The sequence below is a fragment of the Chinchilla lanigera genome, unplaced genomic scaffold (genome assembly GCF_000276665.1).
Source record: "Chinchilla lanigera isolate Chin_1 unplaced genomic scaffold, ChiLan1.0 scaffold00059, whole genome shotgun sequence".
Taxonomy (NCBI): domain Eukaryota; kingdom Metazoa; phylum Chordata; class Mammalia; order Rodentia; family Chinchillidae; genus Chinchilla; species Chinchilla lanigera.
Genome location: NW_004955460.1, coordinates 15,158,665 through 15,179,626, shown reverse-complemented (window position 1 = coordinate 15,179,626; position 20,962 = coordinate 15,158,665). Strand labels below are relative to the sequence as shown.

Sequence of the window (20,962 nt, the reverse complement as noted above, 5' to 3'; positions counted from 1 at the left end):
TTGTTTCTTTTTTTTTTTTTTTTGGTACCGGAAATTGAATTCAGGACCTTGCACTTGCTAGGCAGGTGCTTGTGCCACTGAGCTATATCCCCAGCCCAAGTGGTAGGAATGTTTGTAGAGGTTTTTTTTTTTTTTGGTCTTTTTGAGACAGGGTCTCACTATGCAGTGTAGGGCTCATCTTGAACTCACTCTGTAGCCCAGGCTGCCTCAAACTCACAAAAATCCTTCTGCCTCCACCTCCCAAATGCTGAGATTACAGAGGTATGTGCGACCATGCCTGGCTGTTTGTGGTTTTTTGAGACAGGGTCTCACTACATAGGCCAGGCTGGCTTGAGCTCACTATGCAGCCCAGGCTGGCCTCGAACTCACAGCAATCCTTCTGCCTCAGCCTCCCAAGTGCTGGGATCACAGGTGTGCACCACCATGCCCGGCTCCACTGTATCTTTTGAATACTAGAGTCCCAGTCATCCTAGAAGCTGCCCTCCATTTTAACACCAGAGAGTAAACCCCAGATGTGCAACCCCTCCCGACTTCCCGAGCCTGCTGCTTTCAGACAGGCTGCCCAGCCTCCCTTCTCTCTGTTCCAGATACTGCCTGCCCATGGGCCAGAGCACCCAGTTCTAGCCACGTCTGTTATGCTGAACCACTGCACCTCACCATTTTCCTCCAGAAGATGGGGCTTCTGTGGCTCTTGTTCAGGCTGGGTGTCCATGGACAGGAACTGGTGACCAAAGGCCTCCTGCACCGCTCCAGGTGGCACCATCTTCTGAGGAAGCACTTCAGGATACGCCACAATCTAACAACCACAACCACAACCAATCAGTGCGGTTACAGAGATGGCTAAGAAAGAACCCAGTAGAATCTACTGGACTTGTATTAGTTCCTCTGCCAAATATTTCATGCACATCTACAATGAGCCAGGAACTATTATACAGTGGTTTAAGAAATATGCTTTACTTCCAGTTGGAAAAGAGGTTCATGGAACACAGCAATGCACACATACATAATTACAAAATGCTGTAAGTTAGAAGAAACACGGTGCTGTGAGACAAGAACAGATGAGATCCACTTTAGACTGGAAGGCCATTGCAAGTTTTGCTGAGGAGATGGCACTTAAATTAACACCTAAAGAATCAGAAGAAAGACAGCAGCCCGGGGGAAAGTATGGTAGAGAGAAGAGACCCAGGCAGAGAAAACATTAGCAAAATCCTCAAGTAGAAAGAGTGTGTTCAATACAATCCAGGAACTTTAAGAAGCCCAAAGTGGGTAAAGGTTAGTGAAGGCAAGTGAAGAGAAAGGAGATTGAAAAGGCTGTTGCGGGGCTGGGGATTTAGCTCAGCGGCACAGCGCCTGCCTGGCAAGCACAAGGTCGTGAGTTCAATTCCAGGTACCGGGGGAAAAAAAAAAAAGAGAAAAGGCTGTTGCACAAGTCAGGAAGTCACATTAGGACACTAACACACTAAACACTAACACACAAGCCAGTTTATATCCACGGTGCTATCGGCCCCCACCTTTCTGCACCTGGCCCTTTGTCTGCCCTGGGGTACAACTGCTCCGCTACAACCTCTCTAGAATATGCCCATTCTGGAGGGCAGCAGCTCAGTCCTAGCACAGGGTAAGATAAGATCCTGCACTTAGATAGAGCTGCCATCTCCTTTCCCCCTTCCTCAGGTTTTAACACACTTTAAAATGTAACTCTTCTAGTACCTGCAAATGCACTACAGCTATCATATTAAGAGGCAACTGTAAAATACTTATGGCAAATACCACTCTGAAAGTTTCCACGTCCCTCTGGGGCTGCTCAGAACAAGAGTTCCAATAAGGTTCCAATATGTCAATGGGCTCCAAAGAACTAAAGGAGCACCTGAGGTTCACTGAGACAAAGACAAAGGAACCAAGAAAAATTATGGATGGCGTAAACAACATTGCTGGGGTCACCAGAAGGCAGGGAGGAAAGCCAAACAAAGTAGCTATGAAGATCTTTGGTGAACCCCTCTAAAGGGACCGGACAGCTCTGACTACAAATAAATGATTTTCCTATGTCCCTTCCAAAACATGACCTGTATGCATATCGCAATGTGTACTATCTGCTGTAAGTTCTACCTCTTAAGAATCTTTTGGGTTTTATGTTATGCTTCTGAATGTTTATTTCTGCAAAAGGGTAGTAAAGTTTTCATTAGTGGCCATGTTAGGTTAAAAAAAAGAATAAATGAATTTCACCACGAGCCTTTACTTCTTGTTCTGACTGAGCAATAGAAAGGCTGAAACATTCCCATCTGCAGGACAATCCCTAAGGCCAGCAGCAGGTTAACAGCCACTCCTATCCACAGCCACCTGCATCACAGGGGTCACCAGCCAATTCAAGAGCTTGGATCTTCTGCAGCTCTGAAGTACCCCTCACCTGGAGGGTAGGAATGGTGCAACTAATACCTTACACTTAAATGCAGTGGTTCTAAGGAATGAGGGACATTCTGTAGCTACCTTCAAACCCTTATAAACTCATGATCCTGTAACGTTTGTTTCTTCACAATTAAAAGAAAAGAAATTAAAGGCCAGAAGAGCATTAGCATAAGAGCAAGAGAAGGAAGGAGGTCATTTTATTAATAAGCACAGGAAAGAATAAGAAGTGAAACAAAGTTATGAATCCTCCCTAAATTAACATGTGATTTAATGAAATCCCAATAATAGCAACAGGACTTTTAAAGTGATGCGAACTAAATAATTCTGAAGTTCACAAGGGCAAAAGAGAACACTTATACAATGTTTTTGGAGGAACCAAGGGTAACTCTACTAGATACCACAACAGTTTACATAGCTTAAATAATTATAAATATTGATACTCAACAGCCAATAAGATCAATAAAAAAGAACAGAAAGACCAGATATGAACCCTAAGTACAAGCAGAAATATACGTGATAAAGGTGGCATATAAATCAGTGAAGATAAGGGGGTTTACTATGTTACTGGGGCAACTAAATAAATATCTAGAAAAAAAAGTGTAACCACACTAAATACATTATATCAAAATAAAATCCCAGATGGAACTATTACTTAAAAGCACTAGCCAGGCGTGGTGGTGCACGCCTATAATCCCAGCATTCAGGAGGCTGAGGCAGGAGGATCACTGTGAATTCAAAGCCAGCCTGGGCTATAAAGTGAGATTAAGGCTAACCTGCACTGCACACTGAAACTCTGTCTCAAAAAGACCAAAAATAAAAAGAGCACTAAAATAAAAAAAAGGAAAAAAACTATGAAGAAAATGTTTTCATAATATTATAGTGAAGATCTTTTTAACTATGGTATAAAACCCAGAGATCATCAAGAGTTAAAATGATTACATAAAAATTTAAAATCTCCATAAGCAATGACAAACAACAAACTAGGAAAATAACCCACAAAAATCACATGACAGACACAAATAGGTACAGATTACAGGTAAGAAATATGTATAAATCATTTGCCAAAAATACACCAAAAAAAGATATAAAGTAGCCTTTAAAAATATGTGCTGTGGTCAAACTCACAAGACAAATGTAAATTAAAATAACACAGAAATGAACAAAGATCTTTTGTCTTTTGCAAATGGGAAGAGGACCAAGAGATGGAGGGACGAGGGAGGGAAGGAAGAATTAAGATTTGCTATGTACATCTACCAACTCTCCACGCTGAATGTAATCTTTATGTACTGCAAACATGTACAATAAATTTTTTTAACTAACACAAATGGAATATTGTATCTTCCACATTGACATTAATGAAAAAGTTTAGTAATGTTGATGTTATCAGACCATGACCAAAAAAAATATTTTCTACATTGCTGATGGGAACATAAATTAAGGTAATCTGTATGGGTGGCAACATGTAACAGCTATCAAAATTGAAAATGCACCTCTGAGCCAACAACTTGATTTTTTTATTTGGTTTGAGACAGGGTCTCCTATGTAGTTCAAGCTGGCCTTGAATTCACTATGTAGCTCATGCTGGCCTGGAACTCGCAGCAATCCTCCTGCCTCAACCTCCCAAGTGATGTGCCGGGATTACAGGCGTGAGCCACCATGCCCAGCTAACAATCTGATTTCAAAGCATCCATTCTACAACTTTGTGTGTGTGTGTGTGTGTGTGTGTGTGCGCGCACGCGCGCGCGCGCGCAAGCACATACACATGGAATATTCATTACGGTTGAGTTTTTTGTTTTGCATTTTGCAGTACTGGGGAATAAAGCCAGGGCCTCTGCTACATTCCCAGCCCTTTTCTTATTTTTTATTTTGAAACAGGATCTTGTTAAATTCCTAACTTGCTCAGGCTAGGCTAGAATTTGTGATGCTCCTGCCTAACTTCCAGAGTGCTAGGATTACAGACATGCACCACCACGCCCACCTACCGAAGTTTATTATAGTAAATATTTGGAGACAATCTGAAGGAACAACTACAACTAACAGGAGCTAAATAAATGATGGTACAACCATGCCTAAACATGATGCAGCTGCAAAGAGTGAGGCAGTTTTATTAGCACTAAGATGGAACAAAATAAGATATAAGAACAGAGCAGGGCAGAAGTGCACAGAGACCTAAAAACCTTTGTGTGTTTTTTAAGCATGTCATATACATATATGCTAATATATACATGAATGTGGCATACCTCTGTAAAGATATACAAGTACCACGTAAGGATGGATGCCTCTGGAGAGAACTAGGCAGTTAGGAAAACGGGGGCGGGAGGAAAACTTACTTTTCATTACAACCTTATGCACCTTTTTGGATTTTGTATCATGTCATTCAAAAATAAATACAATCTTAAAAATAAATACAATCGCAGATTGTCTTCTACAGGTTAACACACTGGATATTGCTTCTCTTTGCTGGAGTGGCAGGAAATCTCCACAGTGTACCTAATCCCAGGAGAACAAAAGAATATGAATGAAGCACCAGAGGGCTAAGAATCTCACCGCTGCCTAGCAGCTCCTTAACTCCTTCCTCTCCTTCATTGCGCCTGTCTCCTCTTCCACTCACCTGTTGTCTGCGTTCCTCTAGTTCTCTCTGTATACTTTCTATCACAGCCACAGCCTCTTCTCCACTTTCAGGGTGGTGTTCTCTCACCCAGGTCTGGAACTCTTCAGGCAGGATGGTGAGGAACTGCTCCAGCACCAGCAGCTCCAGGATCTGCTCCTTGGTGTGCAGCTCTGGTCGCAGCCACTCACAGCACAGCACCCGGAGCTGGCTCAGGGCCTCCCGGGGTCCTGATGCCTCATGGTACTGGAAATGCTTGAAGCGCTGATAAAAAGTCTCAAACGCTGGTGGACTGTACTCCTGCATCCAGGTGCAGTCTTCTTCTTCCACCTTTACTATTAGAAGATCTTCCTGCTCTTGTGAAGTCTCAACTGGAGGGTCTAAGTCTATAACTTCCCGAGAATCTGTCATTATCATTCCAGCTCAGAAGGCGGTCTCTTGAGGCTGGTTGTTACTCTAACCCAACTTATTTTCTGCTCTTTAAGATCCTCCGAAGGGCACTTTCAGTAGCGTACAGCCTACTGATACACAGGAATTGTTATTAACAAAGAGATGACAAAGACGGCATCTTTACTAAAGATGACCACTCAACAAAGTAATTTACTGGAAAACATGCACTGTAAGGCAGTCGTCCCTCCGCTCATTAATGATTAACAGAACACATCCAAGATTTTTAAAAATGTTTTTAAAAAGCCATAAAAATTTGACCCCAGGCCAATCTAAAACATCGCTTTAGAAGCGACACATTTCACATTTCCTACAAATAATGGGACAAGACTTACTATTCCAGACATAGTGGCTTCTTCTCGCTATCATACACCAAACTTAAGTCAGAATAGGGGTGAAAACATTAAAATGGTCATAACTGGCCCTGTCGTTCAAGCCACAAGAGCTTGACAGACCAACAGGCTTCATTGGTCCCTAAGAGAAGCAGGGCTATTACAGTTAAGAGATTTGAACCTGGATCCCTCGGAATCATTCCTGACCCTGAGACAGAGATGGGCCCGGTCAAGGTTAGGGACAGGAGTCCCGTCCGACACAAACCCCTACCCTCTCCTCTCAAGTTTCCAGTGTCGGAGAGCTCCCTTAGAAGATATAACTCCCCGCAGCTAAAGCGTGGAAGATGGGAGTCTTCTTATAAACGGAGAGAATACTAACGCCGACTCTTCCCAACACTTCCTCGCCGGAAGTAAGCAAGTCCGAGCTTAAACCATAAATCCCACCCCCGAGAGCACTTCCGAGTCCTCTCTAGGAATCCCGGAGGTCCTAGCCTCTCAGCAGGCGGGGATGCCGCCCTCGGCCCCGCCCAGGCTGGGGAACCTACCAATCGGCATGGAGACAAGGGGCGTGTCCAGACTTCATTCCGCCTTCCCTAACCCAGCCACCTCCGGCTCAGCCAGCACCAGAGCCAACCGGGAAACACCCTCTCAACCTACCCAAAACTGAAACAACCCAAGTTCCTCCTCATTCCTTGAAGGGGGAGGGGGCGGGGCCTCGTGGGACGGGCAAGAGGTGCTAGCATCTGATTGGCTGTAGATCCTTGCACCTTCCCACCCCGAACGCTATGCGCACCATTTCTAAGTAGGTGTGTACCTGCCCTTCTACAAGCCATAACCCTCACTCATCTTAAACTTTGGACCCGTCGGAGTTTTTTTCACCCGGATCCTCGCCATTCATAAGCCACCTTTCCAAACACACCCATAGCCAGGCGTGGTGGCGCACACCTGTAATCCCAGCACTAGAGAGGCTGAGGCAGGATGATTACCGCGGGTTTGAGACCAACCTGGGCTACATAGTGAGTTCAACGCCGCCTGGACTGCATAGCGACACCTTCTCTCAAAAACAAAAAACACCCACCCTTACAACCGCTGTCAGTTCAGTGTGCCGAAATCTAGGTCATATCTTCAAGACCCCGGCGCCAGCGGCTCCTTCGACTACATCTCACAGAAAGCATCGCGCATGCCACACCGACTGGTCAATAGGGTCACGGTTCTCCTTGACGCGTTGGTCATGCAGGCCTATCACAATGCGGTAGGCCAGGGAGCGCGTGTTCCGGCGCTCAGCTGGAAAGCCAACACACAGCTGGGCTCCTAGCCAAGGCAAGAGGTCCTTGTGAAGTGAGGTTCCTAGTACGCAGGGTTTCCCTGGCCAAGGAGTTCCATTGTTTTGTTTTGTTTTGTTTGTGACAGGGTCTCACTATGCAGTTCAGGCTGGTCTTGAAATTACTTTGTAGCCCAGGCTGGCCTCAAACTCGCAACGATCCTCTTGCTTCAGCCTCCTGAGTGCTAGGATTACAGGCATGCGACCACACCCAGCTGGAGTTCCACCTTTAATAATCTCTCACCAAGGTATGGTACTTTAGGTTTTCCAAGGCTTCACGGTTTACAAAACTTTCAGACAAGCAGAAGAGTTTCATCATTTAGGGGGCCATAGGAACACACCGTTGTGGAACTGCAGACTCCGTAAATAGATACGGTATGAGGAGGTTAGAAGACACTTCAGGGAGCCTAAAGTCACGTGTACGTAGCTTCCTATCTAGGACAAAGCCTCTGGTGAAAGTCTGTACTGTATGTGTTCTATGTGTGAGTTGCCATTTAAAAATAAAAACAGAATAATCTATGAGGGGACGTAGTATAGAATTTTGCCACTATGGCTTAATTTTGCTTTCACTGAATTGGCTTATTATAACGTGCATAAGTTGTCTAAAGTCCATAGCAATTTTTCTAATATATTTACCTCCATTTAAGTCGTTTACAAGTGTTCCTTAAGTTTTTGTTTGTTTCCTTTGAGGCAGGTTCTCACGATGTAATTCAAGCTGGCCTTGAACTCACCATGTAACCCAGGATGGCCTCAAACTCATGGTGATCTTCCTGTTTCAGCCGCCCTCGTGCTAGAATTACAGGTGTGTGTGACCATGCTGAGATAAATGTTCTTTACATTTTAATATTTACTTATAAAATAGATAATACATGGAGATCATTCCCTATAGCATAGCATTCTCACTGTCTTACTGTGTGAATAGCATTGCATTATTCAAATATACTATACTATGGTCCTTACTGGTGGGCACTGCATTTATCTCCATTTTTCCTACAGTAAACAGTGCTTTTCTATATACATATTTGTCTATATTTGTCATTTCAGATGTGCAAATATAACTATAGGATACATTCCTACAAGTGAAATTGAGACAAACGATCAGTTTCTCATATATTTATATCTATATATCTGATCTGAGCAGATAAAGCTCTTATAGCAAAAGGACATCTGGAGAGATTATGTTAGATACAAATGTGTAGTACCACTTTATTTTCTCTTTTCTGCCTAGGAATATCCAACAACTAAATACTGCTTTCCAAAACTCTAAGACAAGTTTTCAAATCTCACAACCTCAGGTAACAATATACATTTTTATGGAAGACTTTGCTAGGTAGCTGTCTTGATCTTGCGTGAATATTTCCCACTGACATTTTCAGCAACCCAAACAACTATTACTATCATGTGAGGAAATGTTCTACCAACCTACATGAAAGGAAGAATACACATGTTGTACAATTCATGAATCCCTGACTTCACCCTCCATTCTGACACCTGCTGGAAATTCAGGAGTCCCCAAAAATCCCATCTTCAGCATTGATAATTTCCAGGAAGGACTCAACTCACTGAAAGCTGTTAAGCTCACACTGCAAAAATATATACTTTTTAAATTAGGCCACAGAAGCCAGATGCTGTGGCCCATGCCTGTAATTCCATTACTCTGAGAGCCTGAGGTAGGGGGATTTCAAGTTTGAGCCCAGGCTTGTCAACTTAGTGATTTATTGAGACTCTGTCTCTAAATTTTAAAAAATTAAAAAGTTCTAGGATGTAACTCAGTGATAGTGTACTCTGGGCTGCATCCCTAGCACTGGGTTAAAAATAAAATCTCCTAAGAGAAGAGGCTAGTAGGATAGGATCGAAGAGTTCCAAGCATAGAGCTTCTAGGTGTTCTGTCGATTGGTGCAGACAGTGCTAACATCAGCAACAACCTGTGATAATATACATAAAGCATTGCCAACTAGGGAAGCTCACTTGAGTCTTTCAAAAACAAAGATGTTTTTGAAACTCAGTCCTGTGAGCATGGTTTACGGCTCCTATGACTAATCTTAGTCTCTAGCCCTCCAAAGGTCAAGTTTATACATCATGGCCCAAGATACCTCCACCATAAATTAAACTGTTAACATAGACTATCTGGCATGGCCCAATACCCTAAAGTAAATAGAGACACTTATCAAGCAGGCTATTCCAAGGGTTGAGAGACTATCTCACATTAGCTGAAATTAAAGACCAGACAGCTCTTTGGGCAAGGTTAATCATTTACTGTATGTAAACTGTATTTCTGTTTTTGCTTTTTTATTGATAATCTTAATAAACTTTTATATATGACCATAGAACAATTTGTAATTCATGGATAATAGCTATAATGTCTCTTTTTTTTTTTTGAGATAAGGTCTTGCTATGTGGTTCACACTGGGCTTGAACCCACTATGTAGCCCAAGCTAGCCTCAAACTTGTGGAGATCCTCCGGCCTCAGCCTTCTCAGTGCTGGGATTAAAAGTGTGCACTAACACACCAAATTTAAAATAGCATTGTTATAGTCAACTCTTACAAGACATTTTTTAGATCTACTTATTATGATAAACATGGCTGGGATTGACCTTAAACATATTAATTATGAAATAGATACTTGGTTTACATATTTTCACACATACAAGTGATCCTCAATCATCTACATCTCTAGTTCCTTAACACTCTTACCCTGTCCTGTTAATATTTCTTCTTACACAGTCTCCCCAAACCAACAGAGTATTATGGAGTACCCCCTATGTTCTAAGTGCTAAGTACTCAGGAGTAACTAAGGCAAATAACAAAAACTTCATTTTCACAAAGAGCTTGTGTGTGATCAGCTAAAAATTTAGTAATGTTTTGAATAGATTATGGGGTCTATTTTGTCCCTCTTTTAGATAGAAATAGAAGGTTCATAGTCCTTAGCCAATTGTCCAAAATCACATCTCAATCTTTTGTCCAAAGAAAGTCTAGGTCTTAGAATTTATAGAATTTCTAGTCCAGCATTCTCTGCACTAAGTCACACAAAGTCATATAAAACAAATTTCCAAGTTGTTTTCCTAAGGTAAAGATTTTGAATGTGTGGAGTATAGTGGTGCACGCTTGTAATCCCAGCACTCTGGAGGCTGAGACAGGAGGATTGCAGTGAGTTTGAGGCCAGCCTAGGCTACATAGCAAGTTCAAGGCCTTTTTTATTTTGTGACAAGCTCTCACTAAGTTACGCAGGCTGATGTGGAATTTAGCATCCTTCCCTGACTCAGCTCCCAAATAGCTGGGATTACACACATGTACCACAGAACCCAGTATAAAAGTCTTACTAGGAAATTCTCAATAGGCCATGATCTCTCTAGGGTTTTAAAAATAATATTGCCTATTATTTGTTAATTACTGAAGATTTTTCTCTGCAAATCATATTAAACTGCAGTGTTTTGAGTAAAATATCAGTTGCTAATATTTGTGCTGATAGTTACACCAGGGAACTGATTATGGACACTTAAAATTCATCTATCAATAAGTCATTATTGTATGTTAACCTAGCTCTTTGAAGTAGATACTTCTCTCAATATTGAAAGAACATCTTTTCTTTCTTCATTTAGATCAGTTCATACCATACTCACATCCTTTGGGGACTGGAAAACCTATAAAGATCATCTTTCTTCTTCAAACTCTGAATTTACAGGAAGAGGAAAGTGAACGTTGGGGTTAGCTGCATAATCCAGTGTCAAGTCTGTTTAAGAATATTTTATTTAATGGGCTGAGGATGTATCTCAGTGGTAGAACACTTGCCAAGCATGCACAAGACCCTGGGTTTTGGTTTTAGGGGGAAAAAAAGACAAAGAAAGGGCTGGGGATTTAGCTCAGGGGCAAAGCGCCTGCCTGGCAAGCGCAAGGTCGTGAGTTCGGTTCCTGGTACCGGAGAAAAACCAAAAAAAAAAAGACAAAGAAAAAGAAGGAAGGAAAGAATGAAGGAAGGAAGGAAGGAAAGGAGGGAGGAAGGAGAGAGAAGAAAGAATGAAAGAAAGAAAAAGGGAGATGAATATTTTATTTAGTACTGCACGTGTGTTCACAAATAGTCACTATTAGTGCTACAGTCAACATATCAAATTGGACTTGTACTTTCCTGCAAGCAAAAAGCACAGTAGGTGGTCACATACGCTCCTTGAATGAAGGAAGGAACTAACCAGGCAATTTGGGGGCGGTTACAGTAAATGAATTTATAGTAGTGGAATTCCAGAGTTTTGAATTTGAATTGTACATTTGGTTTTATTCAAGTCACCAGCTGCTTAACATCACACAAGACATATATTCTTCCACCCTGTTTCCTTTTTTTTCTTTCTTTTCAATAATGGATACTGAACCTTTTACAGAGCTACATCCCCAGCCTTTTTAAAAAATTATTTTTAAGATAAATTCTCGCTAAATCACTAAATTGCACAGGCTCTGATAGAACTTAAGATCCTCCTGCCTCAGCCTCCCAGAGTGCTAGAATTACAGGTGGGCGCTGCCCCATTCAGCTTGCTAATCATTGTTAGATTCAAAGCCATAACATCTGACATACACAGAAGCGAGAATTTCTTTCGTTTTCTCCCAATCCTAAAGGTTCCCTGCGCCAGAGCTCGGCCACCAGCGCTTAAACCATTTTTTAATGTATTTATGCATTGAATGGTAGGAAGCAGCCCAGGATCCCCCTCCTATCTCCACCGCCCCCCCTCCCCCCAGCCTCTAGTAAGGACAGAAAACCACCCAGAGCCTTTGGTTTGTTTTTGTTTTACTAGTACATGCTTGCAGTGCATAACGATTGCATTCATCGTGGGGAGTTTGTACACTTACATATGTAAGGCTTTTTTTTTTTTTAAGACAATGTCTCACTATGCGGTTCAAACTGGCCTTGAACCCACTGGAGAGCCCAGGCTGGTCTCGAACTCACGCCAAGCCTCTTGCCTCGGCCTCCCGAGTGCTGGGGTTACGGGCGTGCAACACCACACCCGGCCACGCACTTTAATCTTTTCTTCCTCTTCAGCCCCCACCCACCCGCTTCTCAATCTTCCCAGGAGCACAGCGCAGCCCGGAAATGGGGAGTGTGGGCACCGCAGGGTCCGTGACGCACTTCCGGCTTGGCTTTGTTTTGGTTTGCTCTCGCGTGGAGCGGTGAGGGCTCCCGGCGGATACGGGCGGGAAGGGTGAGAGCCTCCGCGCGCGGCTGTGGCTGTGGGGAGGGTGTCCGGGAGGGGACGTCCCTGGGCCCCCGTCAGTTCCGTGAGTCAGCTTTCTTCTCACCCACCAGAAGGCAGCACTTGGAGGAAGTCGGCAGATGCCGGAAAAAGTCGCGCTCGAGCCTGACCGCCCCAGAGCGCCCATGGCTGCGAGGTCCGGGGTCGCCGCGCCGCCCCTGGCGGAGGAAGTTTTGAAGGTGAAAGTGGAGGAAGACTGGCGCGCGGGGCTGGAGGCCGAGCCGCCCGGGCCCTGGACGGATTCCGAGCGTTCCCGGCTGCAGTTCAGGCGGCTGCGTTACCACGAGGCGGCCGGGCCCGCAGAGGCGCTGAGCCGGCTCAGGGAGCTGTGTGGTCGGTGGCTGAGGCCCGAGCTGCACTCCAAGGAGCAGATCCTGGAGCTGGTGGTGCTGGAGCAGTTCCTGAGTATCCTTCCTGCGGAGCTGCAGGTCTGGGCGCGCAGACTCTGCCCGGAGAGCGGGGAGGAGGCTTCGGCCCTGGCGCGGGCTCTGCAGCGAGCGCCGGCGCGGACCCCGCCCCGGGTGAGCAGACACTATGCGAGGTGGTGGGCGGTCACCAGATGCGGGAGCGATGCGCCGCGTTTCTTACCCTCCTCTCCTCCCGCATCACATCTGTGAACTTCAGGTGCACCTGCGTTCTTTTCTTTCCCTAGGAAACTGACTAGGAAGACCTCAGCGTTGGACCAACACCAATTACTGTTCTCCCGCCAGGGCACGCCCACCCTCCCCTGTAGTAGACTTTTTGGGAAAGAGATGTCAGGATGGAAAGCGAGTTCAGGTCCTTAATTTACTTATGCTAGAGCAGGAGTTTCCAAACCACTTTGCATGGGAAGGTCCCTTTTCGTTTTTTAACTGTTTGCTGGGCCGACCTCCTTCCACGCGGATGCATTTTTCAACCTGCAATCGTTACTGTATGTCCCCGTGGCGAGTTTGTGGTGGGCTTTCAGCAAAAGCAGATCCAATATGATTATAATCCATAGAATATTGTTGGATTAAAACATGCTTTTAGATAAAGGCTGTCGAACCCAGGGCTGTCTCCCGGAGCTACTCCCCAGCTTTTTAAATATTTTTTATATTGAACCAAGATCTCACTGAGTTGCTAAATTGCCCAGTGTGGACTCAGACTGGCAAGCTCCTCATCCCCTCGCAGAGCGCTGCCTTTGCAGGTGTGTGCCACCAAGCCCAGTTTCCTACTGGGGTTTACATGAGCATTGTTTCCGTGAGAGACAGCCCTTGTACCTAATTCTGTACTTTAGGGTACTTGTCCTTTTATCCAATTTGCTGCTTTCTGACCAAAGCCAAGCCTAACTAGTTTTAGTCATCACAAACATACCTTGCATAAGTTGAGAATCAAATAGTGATACGGTATTACACCATTAGCAGAAACCTGTGACCTTGGTTCATTGCCCAATGTCAAGCTTTTCACCTAAGCGGTTACATACTTCTACACAACTCCATATCGTGCCTCCACTGAAAACAAGGAAAGGACATGTTACTGTATAGGTATTAGCACCATTAACTGATCAGAGTCCTCTAAACTTGGTTTTAAAAGTGGGAAGAGAAAAATGTCACTGGGATAAGCAGCTAATTACCTGCAAGAGTAAAAGTGAATAGTGGTGCATATAAACAAAGTGGCATTAATATTTTGGCTGTTTACGCCTGTCTTTGCCCCCTTCAGAACGCTCCAGTAAGTGCAAAAATCATTGGCAAGGATTCCTCAGCTGTGTTTTTGATTCTCAGTGCTTCCTCCTCTACCTCTTGAGTCTGGCTTCATCCTTAGGTGAGTGGCAGCACCGTCCAGGAATGGCAGGTACTAAACGGGGATCTCATATTGTTCCAGGGGTTGATGACCTTTGAGGCTGTGTCTGTTACCTGGGAAGAGTGGGAGCATCGGAATGCAGCTCAGAAGGACTTCGGAAGGGAGAGCACACAGGATTACTGGAGCATGGTCTTGCCTAGTGAGTGCTGTTACTGTACTATTTTTATTAATTTTTTTTTTTTTTTTTTTTTGAGACAGGGTCTCAGTATGTAGTGCAGGCTGGCCTTGAACTCACTTAGATAGCCCAGGCTGGACTCAAAACTCATAGTGATCTTCCTCCCTCAGCTTCCTAAGTGCTGGGATCACAGGTGTGTGCCAACATGCCTGGCTTCTACTGGTTCATAGAGTGTTTGATCTGTGAAGGGCTGGGTTCATCACCATTCCTGAACCAGTCTGCTATGCAAAAACATGCTGTCTTCCTTATAATTAGATGGTAGAGTAAACCTTTTGTTGCATTCATTGTTAATACTTATATATATGAAAAATATTTTTGTTGGTACATTTTATTTTTTTTATTTATTTATTTTGGTACTGGGAATCAAACTCAGGACCTTGCACTTGCTAGGCAGGCGCTTATGCCCCTGAGCTATATCCCCAGCCCTATTGGTACATTTTAGATGTATGTAATGATAACATTGATCTTAGGGAATTTGTACCTATACATGATATAGTTTGCTTCTTCTCTTTCTCCCATTTCCCTCTCCTCCGGTCAATCCCTCTTCCCCTCCTTATTTACAAAAGCTTTGTTTTCATTGTTTTTCCTTTGCTCTTTTTCCTTGTCCCTTCTTTCCTTATCCTCTCCCAGCTCCCCATTGTTTCCTTTCTCGTTTGAAAATTTTCTTCCCATTTCCCAGTGTCTACCTTTTGGCTCTATTTACACTTCCAGTTTCTCACTGTAGAGAAAGAATTTGAGCAGTAGTGGCATTAATTTTTCTCTAAATTTCTTGTAGAATTCAGGGATGAATCTGTCAGGACCTGGGCTTTTCTTTGTGGGTAGATTTTTAATTGTATCTTCAATTTCAATGACTCATACTGGTTTATTTAAATTTTTTATTATTTTTATAACTTCTTGATTCAACTTTGGTAATTCATATGTATCTAGCAATCTATCCATTTCTTCTGTATTTTCCATCTTATTAGAATACAGATTCTTGAAGTATTCATGGTCTTCTGTATTTCTGTAGGATCTCTTGTGATTTTACCCTTTTCCTTCCTAATTGCATGGATCTTAGTCTCTCCTTTTTTTTGCTGAGGTTGGTTAAGGGTTTGTCAATTTTATTTAATCTTTGAAAGAACCAGCTCTTTGATTCATTGATTTTTTGCATTGTGGTTTTAGTCTCCATTGCATTAATTTCAGCTCTGATCTTTATACTTTCCTCCCTCATAAGGGCTTTGGGCTTGACTGTTCTTTTTCTAGAAGCTTGAGGTTCAACATTAGAATGTTTATTTGAACTTGCTCTGTTTTTCTTGTTTTTGCCTTTTTGAGACAGGGTCTTGCTATGCACTCAGGCTGGCCTTAAGCTCACTTTGTAGCCCAGAGCGGTCTCGAACTCAAACTCACAAGGATTCTCCTGCCTCAGCCTCTCTAGTGCTGGGATTACAGGCGTGGGCCACCATGCCTGGCTCTGTTTTTCTGATATGGGAATTCATTCCTATAAAGTTTCCTCATAGAACTGCTTTCACTGTGTCCCATAAGTTCCTCTATGTTGTACTGGCATTATTATTTAATTGTAGAAACTTTCTCCCTCTTCACGTCGCTATATTCCATTATCTGGACACCAAATTTCAGGGAGGCTGTTTCTCTGCTGTTTATGATTCTGCAATGTTCCCAGAAGTCCCCAGAGAAATCATTTTAAAAATATAATGAGCACCTGTGTATTTGTCACGTAGGTTTATAAAATCTTAATATCTGGCCATATTGGCTTCATTTTTTATTTTCCCAAGAAATAATATCTTGTAGCCATAGGTGAAACCCAGTGTACCCTCCCTGAAGCTGTTGCCCTTCCTCCTTCTCAGAGGTAACCAGTATCCTAATTGTGGTATTTATCCATTCCATACACATTTTGTATTTTTCCATATATACATATAACTATAATTTATATATCATTCCTGTATGCTTCTTTTTACTCAGTGTTACATTTTTGAGATTTATACATGGTGATACATGAAGCTATCTTTTAGAACTTATATATTTTATTCTGTGAAAACTGCAAAATCAGCCAGGCATAATGATTCATGCCTATAATTCCTGGACTCTGAGAGGCTGAGAGAGGATCACAAATCCCAGTCCAGCCAGGACAATTTAGCAATTTAGAAAGACCTTGTCTCAAAAAATTTAAAAAGGCCATATGATGAAAGTGATCATTATACCTAAAATGTACCAATAAACTTAATTAAAAAAATAAAAATGTGCTCAATTTTAAAGGCTTAGTTTCAATTCTCAGTATTGCAAAAAAATAGAACAAAACAAAAAACCCTTCATAATTGATTTATCCATTCTCTCTCTCTCTCTCTTTTTTTTTTTCTTTTTGAGGCAGGGTCTCACTATGCATTTCAGGCTAGCCTTGAGCTCACTTTATAGCTCAGGCTGGTTTCGAACTTGTGACAGTCCTCCTGCCTCAGCCTCCCAAGTGCTGGGATTACAGGTGTGCACCATCACCCCGGGTATCCATTCTCTTGATAGGCAGTTAGTGTCTACTGTTTCACCATTACAGTGTGACACTAATGGCCTTGTGCATAACTATCCTTGTATGCGTATATGAGAGCTCCTGAAGAGACTCCACAGTATGTAGAGGCACGGAGACGGCTGCGAGTTCAAGACCAGCCTGGGCTATGTAGTGAGTTCAAGACTGGCCTCCAAAATGCTGGGATTATAGGTCTGCACCACCATGCCCAGCCTTACCAGTTTTTTTCTTTCCCTTGGAGAGATACCTCCCAAAGATTCCTGTACTCTATAGTATTAAGAGAACAGTCTTTGCCAGACCTATCATAGCTGTTTTTACTATCACCCTGGAAATTCCTTTACTCTTTCCTGGATTTTTTCACATTTTTTTCCTTGGTTTCCTCCTTTGATTTGGTGGAGAATATCTTCCAAGCAACCTTGGAAGCAGTACTCCTATGCATCTGGCATCCCAAGTCCAGGCATCAGATAACAAAGGACCACCCCTGTGGCTTAGAGACCTGCTGACTTATTCACTAGTCATTGCCTGTTCAACCTGCCCCACCTTGCCTTTTTTATCTTTCTTGTTCAATAAATGTCATGGGTAGCTGGGCATTGTATGTATACCTGTAATGCTAGCACTCTGGGAGACTGAGGCAGTGGAATTACACATTCAAATCTAGGCCACACCATCTAAGTCCAGCCTGAGCAATTTAGAGACCCAGTGAGACCCTGTCCCAAAATAACTAATTAAAAAACTGCTGGAGGTGTAGCTCAGTGCAAAGGCCTTAGGTTTAATCCTCAGTGTCATGGGCTGAGGCTCTCCTCTTGCTTCTGCTTTTTCTGCTTCCTGATCTCCTGTGCTTTCCTATTGGTCTCACAGAGCATGACTTGCCTCCCATCTTGAGAACTTACAGTTTGGGAAACTTTGTTTCCCTGAGCCTGTCCTATCATGTAAAAGCAAACAGGATAGTATGCATTCTGTGTGTTCTGTGTGGAGACTTTTAGGATCTTTTCTTTATTGTTGGTAAAAGGAAATTTCACACTGAGGGTCCTCAGTGTGGGTTTTTAAATTCACTGAGTAGGGCCAGGTGTATAGCTCAGCAGCATAAGTGCCTGCCTGGCAAGCACAAAGTCCTGAGTTCAATTCCTGGTACCAAAAAGAAAAAAAGTGATTAAATAAATAAATTCACTGAATATTTGGGCCCTTATGATATAGATGCTCTTTGAATTGTGAGAACTATTTCATCTTACTGCTTTTATCTGACTCATCTACTTTTATCTCAGTTTTTCCTTTTCTCCTGAAAGTTCTTTCAGTTGGCTGTTGGAACGCATGGATTGATCCCCATTTCCTTTTTTTTTTCAGTCTTGCTTTCTGCGACATTTTTTCTCAACCCTTCTACTGAAATATTTTAGCTATTGTTGATGCTTTCATGAGCTTTTTCTTATTGTTTGTTTGGTTATGGCTATTTAGACAGGATCTCACTGTGTAGTTCAGGCTGGCCTCCAATTCACTGTGTATCTCAGCCTGCCCTTGCCCTCACTCTTGGCAATCCTTCTGCCTCAGCTTCCCAATTGCTGAGATAACAGGCATGTGCCACCATGCCCAGCTTTCTTAGTCTCTCAATAGTGTATCTCCTCGTGTGAATAGAATTTCTCTTGTTATTCCATCCTTCATTCATGGGATAACGGCTATACCACCTTCCTTGACAGCCTTCCAAAGGTATCTCTCCCTATGAAGTGACTTACCATAGGAATGGACTAGAGCCAGGGAAGAGGAAGATTGGTGGGTGTCGGCACAAGGATAAAAGGAAAGATATGGACACTTGCACTGCTCAGTATGAGCACATCTGACAGATTAATTAAAAATAATTTTACTTAAAGAATTTACTCACTTAAGGAGAATACTTAAAAGGGAGCTTGGAAATTCTGTTAGCACTTGCTTATTTCATTCTCATGCAGGCAGCAACTTGTATTTGTATGTTTCAGATTTGGAAACTAAAGCTGAGAACAAGGAGTTGATTCAAAAGCAAAAAATTTTGAAAGAAGCAAAGCACCAGCCGTGGCTACAGAAAGTGTCCCAAGGAAAGGAACCCCTGTTTTCTGAATGTGGCAGTATATATGAGGACAGAGTAGAAAAGCAGCCAATAAACTTCATGTCACTGAAACCTGAAAATTCTCCTGAAGAGCAAGGACTCACCAGCATCACAAGTTTCAGTACAAATGGTTCCACAGAAGGAGTCTCTAAAAGTAATGAATTTGGGAACAGGGCCAGAAGTTCCAGCTTTATCCTTGGTCAGCACAATCAGACTGTATCAAGGCCCATTGATGGTAAAGAACACGGGAACAAACGCAAACAAAGTTTAGATAAAGTGAACTGTCACATGATAAAACCTCACAACTCTGTTGACATTGGAGATAATGTCCCTTGCTCTGGCCTTTTGGAGACACAGAGGCAGCTCTACAAAGAAAGACCTTATAAATGTGATAGCTGTGAGAAAAGTTTCAAACAGCGTTCAGATCTCTTTAAACATGAGAGAGTCCACACAGGTGAGAAACCCTATGAATGCCAAGAATGTGGGAAAAGCTTCAGTCAGAGTGCTGCTCTCATTAAACACCAGAGGACACACACGGGTGAGAAGCCATATGTATGCATGCAGTGTGGGGAATGCTTCAGACAGAGCTCACATCTAAATCGGCATCAGAGAACACATGCGGGAGAGAAATACTGTAAATGTGTGGAATGTGAGGAGACCTGCCATAATTCCAGGCATTTTAGGCATCAGAGACTCCATAATGGAGAGCGACGCTATAAATGTGAGGAGTGTGAGAAGAGCTTCAAACAGAGTTCAGACCTCTTTAAGCACCAGAGAATCCACACTGGGGAGAAGCCTTATGGATGCTCTTTATGTGGGAAAAGCTTCAGTCAGAGTGCAACCCTTATTAAACACCGGAGAACTCACACTGGAGAAAAACCTTACAAATGTCTGGAATGTGGGAGAAGCTTTAGACAGAGTACACACCTTATCCGACACCAAAGCGTCCATAGAAATAAAAGCCCATGACTTTGATATGCTTGTGTGTGATCTGAGTTCTGTTTGCCTTGTTTTTGGTTTACTTGTCCAGACACTCCATTCTTTGACATTTAGAGTATTCCATTCACTTGTGGACTGATTGTATTTTCTTGGGCATCCCACACATGATAGGATTGGTCTGACTTGAGTCTCAGTGTATACTGTATATGTAATATTTCATTGAAGGAAGAATGAGTAAGTAGAGAATCCACCAAAAGATGAGGTGGTTACTTGTAGGATGTTTAATTATAAGAACAAGGGCTGATACATAGCTAAATTCCCAACCCTGTCATTGTTGCTCTTCCAACCTCTGCCTTTGGACCAAAGCATGCCCACTTAAGTTACTTTCCTAACAATTCATTTTGGTCACTTAGAATTATCATTGATGGTGGAAAGGATTTCATTTACTTCACAATCTCCAAAATACCAGGTAAATTTCATCATATATAAGAGGCACTGTGTTTTACTTTCTAAGAAGATTTATTTTGAAGAGCCTCTTTTTTTCCCCATTCCACCTTAAACTCACTTGAGCTCATCCAGGCTGGCCTCCAACTGATGGTGATCCTCCTGTCTCAGCCTCCACAACCTATTTAATAGGGTTCATTATTTGAAAACTCGATTTCTTTATTTTTAAGAGTAAAAGATAATAAGGGGGGGGGCTTACCAAATTACAGACAAAGTGGTAGGAAATTGTCAATGGTTATTGTTTTACATATTGTTATCTACAAGATAGTTTCTCAGGAAAACAAATAGACAAATAATAGTGAGTTACAGACAAAGAGGTGGGAAATTAGCAATAGTTGTACTATACTTTGGTATCTTCAAAGTGGCTTCTAAAGAAAAATAGAGCCATATATGAGTGATCTATTGAATAATCATTAACTGTGCTCAATGGTTGTTGTAGGAAACACATAATAATCATGCAAAAACTTGGTTTCTAAAAAGGTCATCACTAAACCATTCACTAAGTTATGTATATATGGACTCTAGTGGTTCCAAACAGCCTAAAGCATTTTTTTCCCTATGAGATGTCTTATTGTGAGGGATGTAAGGGAATGCTTCTGCAGGG

The 20,962-nt window shown here is 42.7% G+C and overlaps 2 protein-coding genes across 3 annotated transcripts in view; one reads left to right on the top strand and one right to left on the bottom strand.

Annotated features, from left to right (window-relative positions):
- Positions 1-6,230, bottom strand: part of Zkscan5 (zinc finger with KRAB and SCAN domains 5) — a 23,194-nt gene extending 16,964 nt beyond the window's left edge. Inside the window, exons 1-2 of one of the 2 annotated variants that reach the window (XM_013521179.1) lie at positions 5,012-6,230; positions 658-796 (exon numbers count right to left, since the gene is read on the bottom strand). In XM_013521179.1, the coding sequence (XP_013376633.1) occupies positions 658-796; positions 5,012-5,425 (553 nt within the window). In that variant the 5' untranslated portion in view covers positions 5,426-6,230. The remainder of the gene's footprint in view (positions 1-657; positions 797-5,011) is intronic. The other variant, XM_013521180.1, reaches the window with a different exon arrangement.
- Positions 6,231-12,187: 5,957 nt separating this feature from the next.
- On the top strand, positions 12,188-19,890 carry Znf394 (zinc finger protein 394). The gene is made up of 4 exons (XM_005397951.2): positions 12,188-12,291; positions 12,396-12,863; positions 14,182-14,299; positions 18,809-19,890. Exons 2-4 carry the CDS (start codon positions 12,423-12,425, stop codon positions 19,882-19,884), a joined length of 1,635 nt encoding a protein of 544 aa, XP_005398008.1. The 5' UTR covers positions 12,188-12,291; positions 12,396-12,422; the 3' UTR covers positions 19,885-19,890.
- Positions 19,891-20,962: the final 1,072 nt, after the last annotated feature.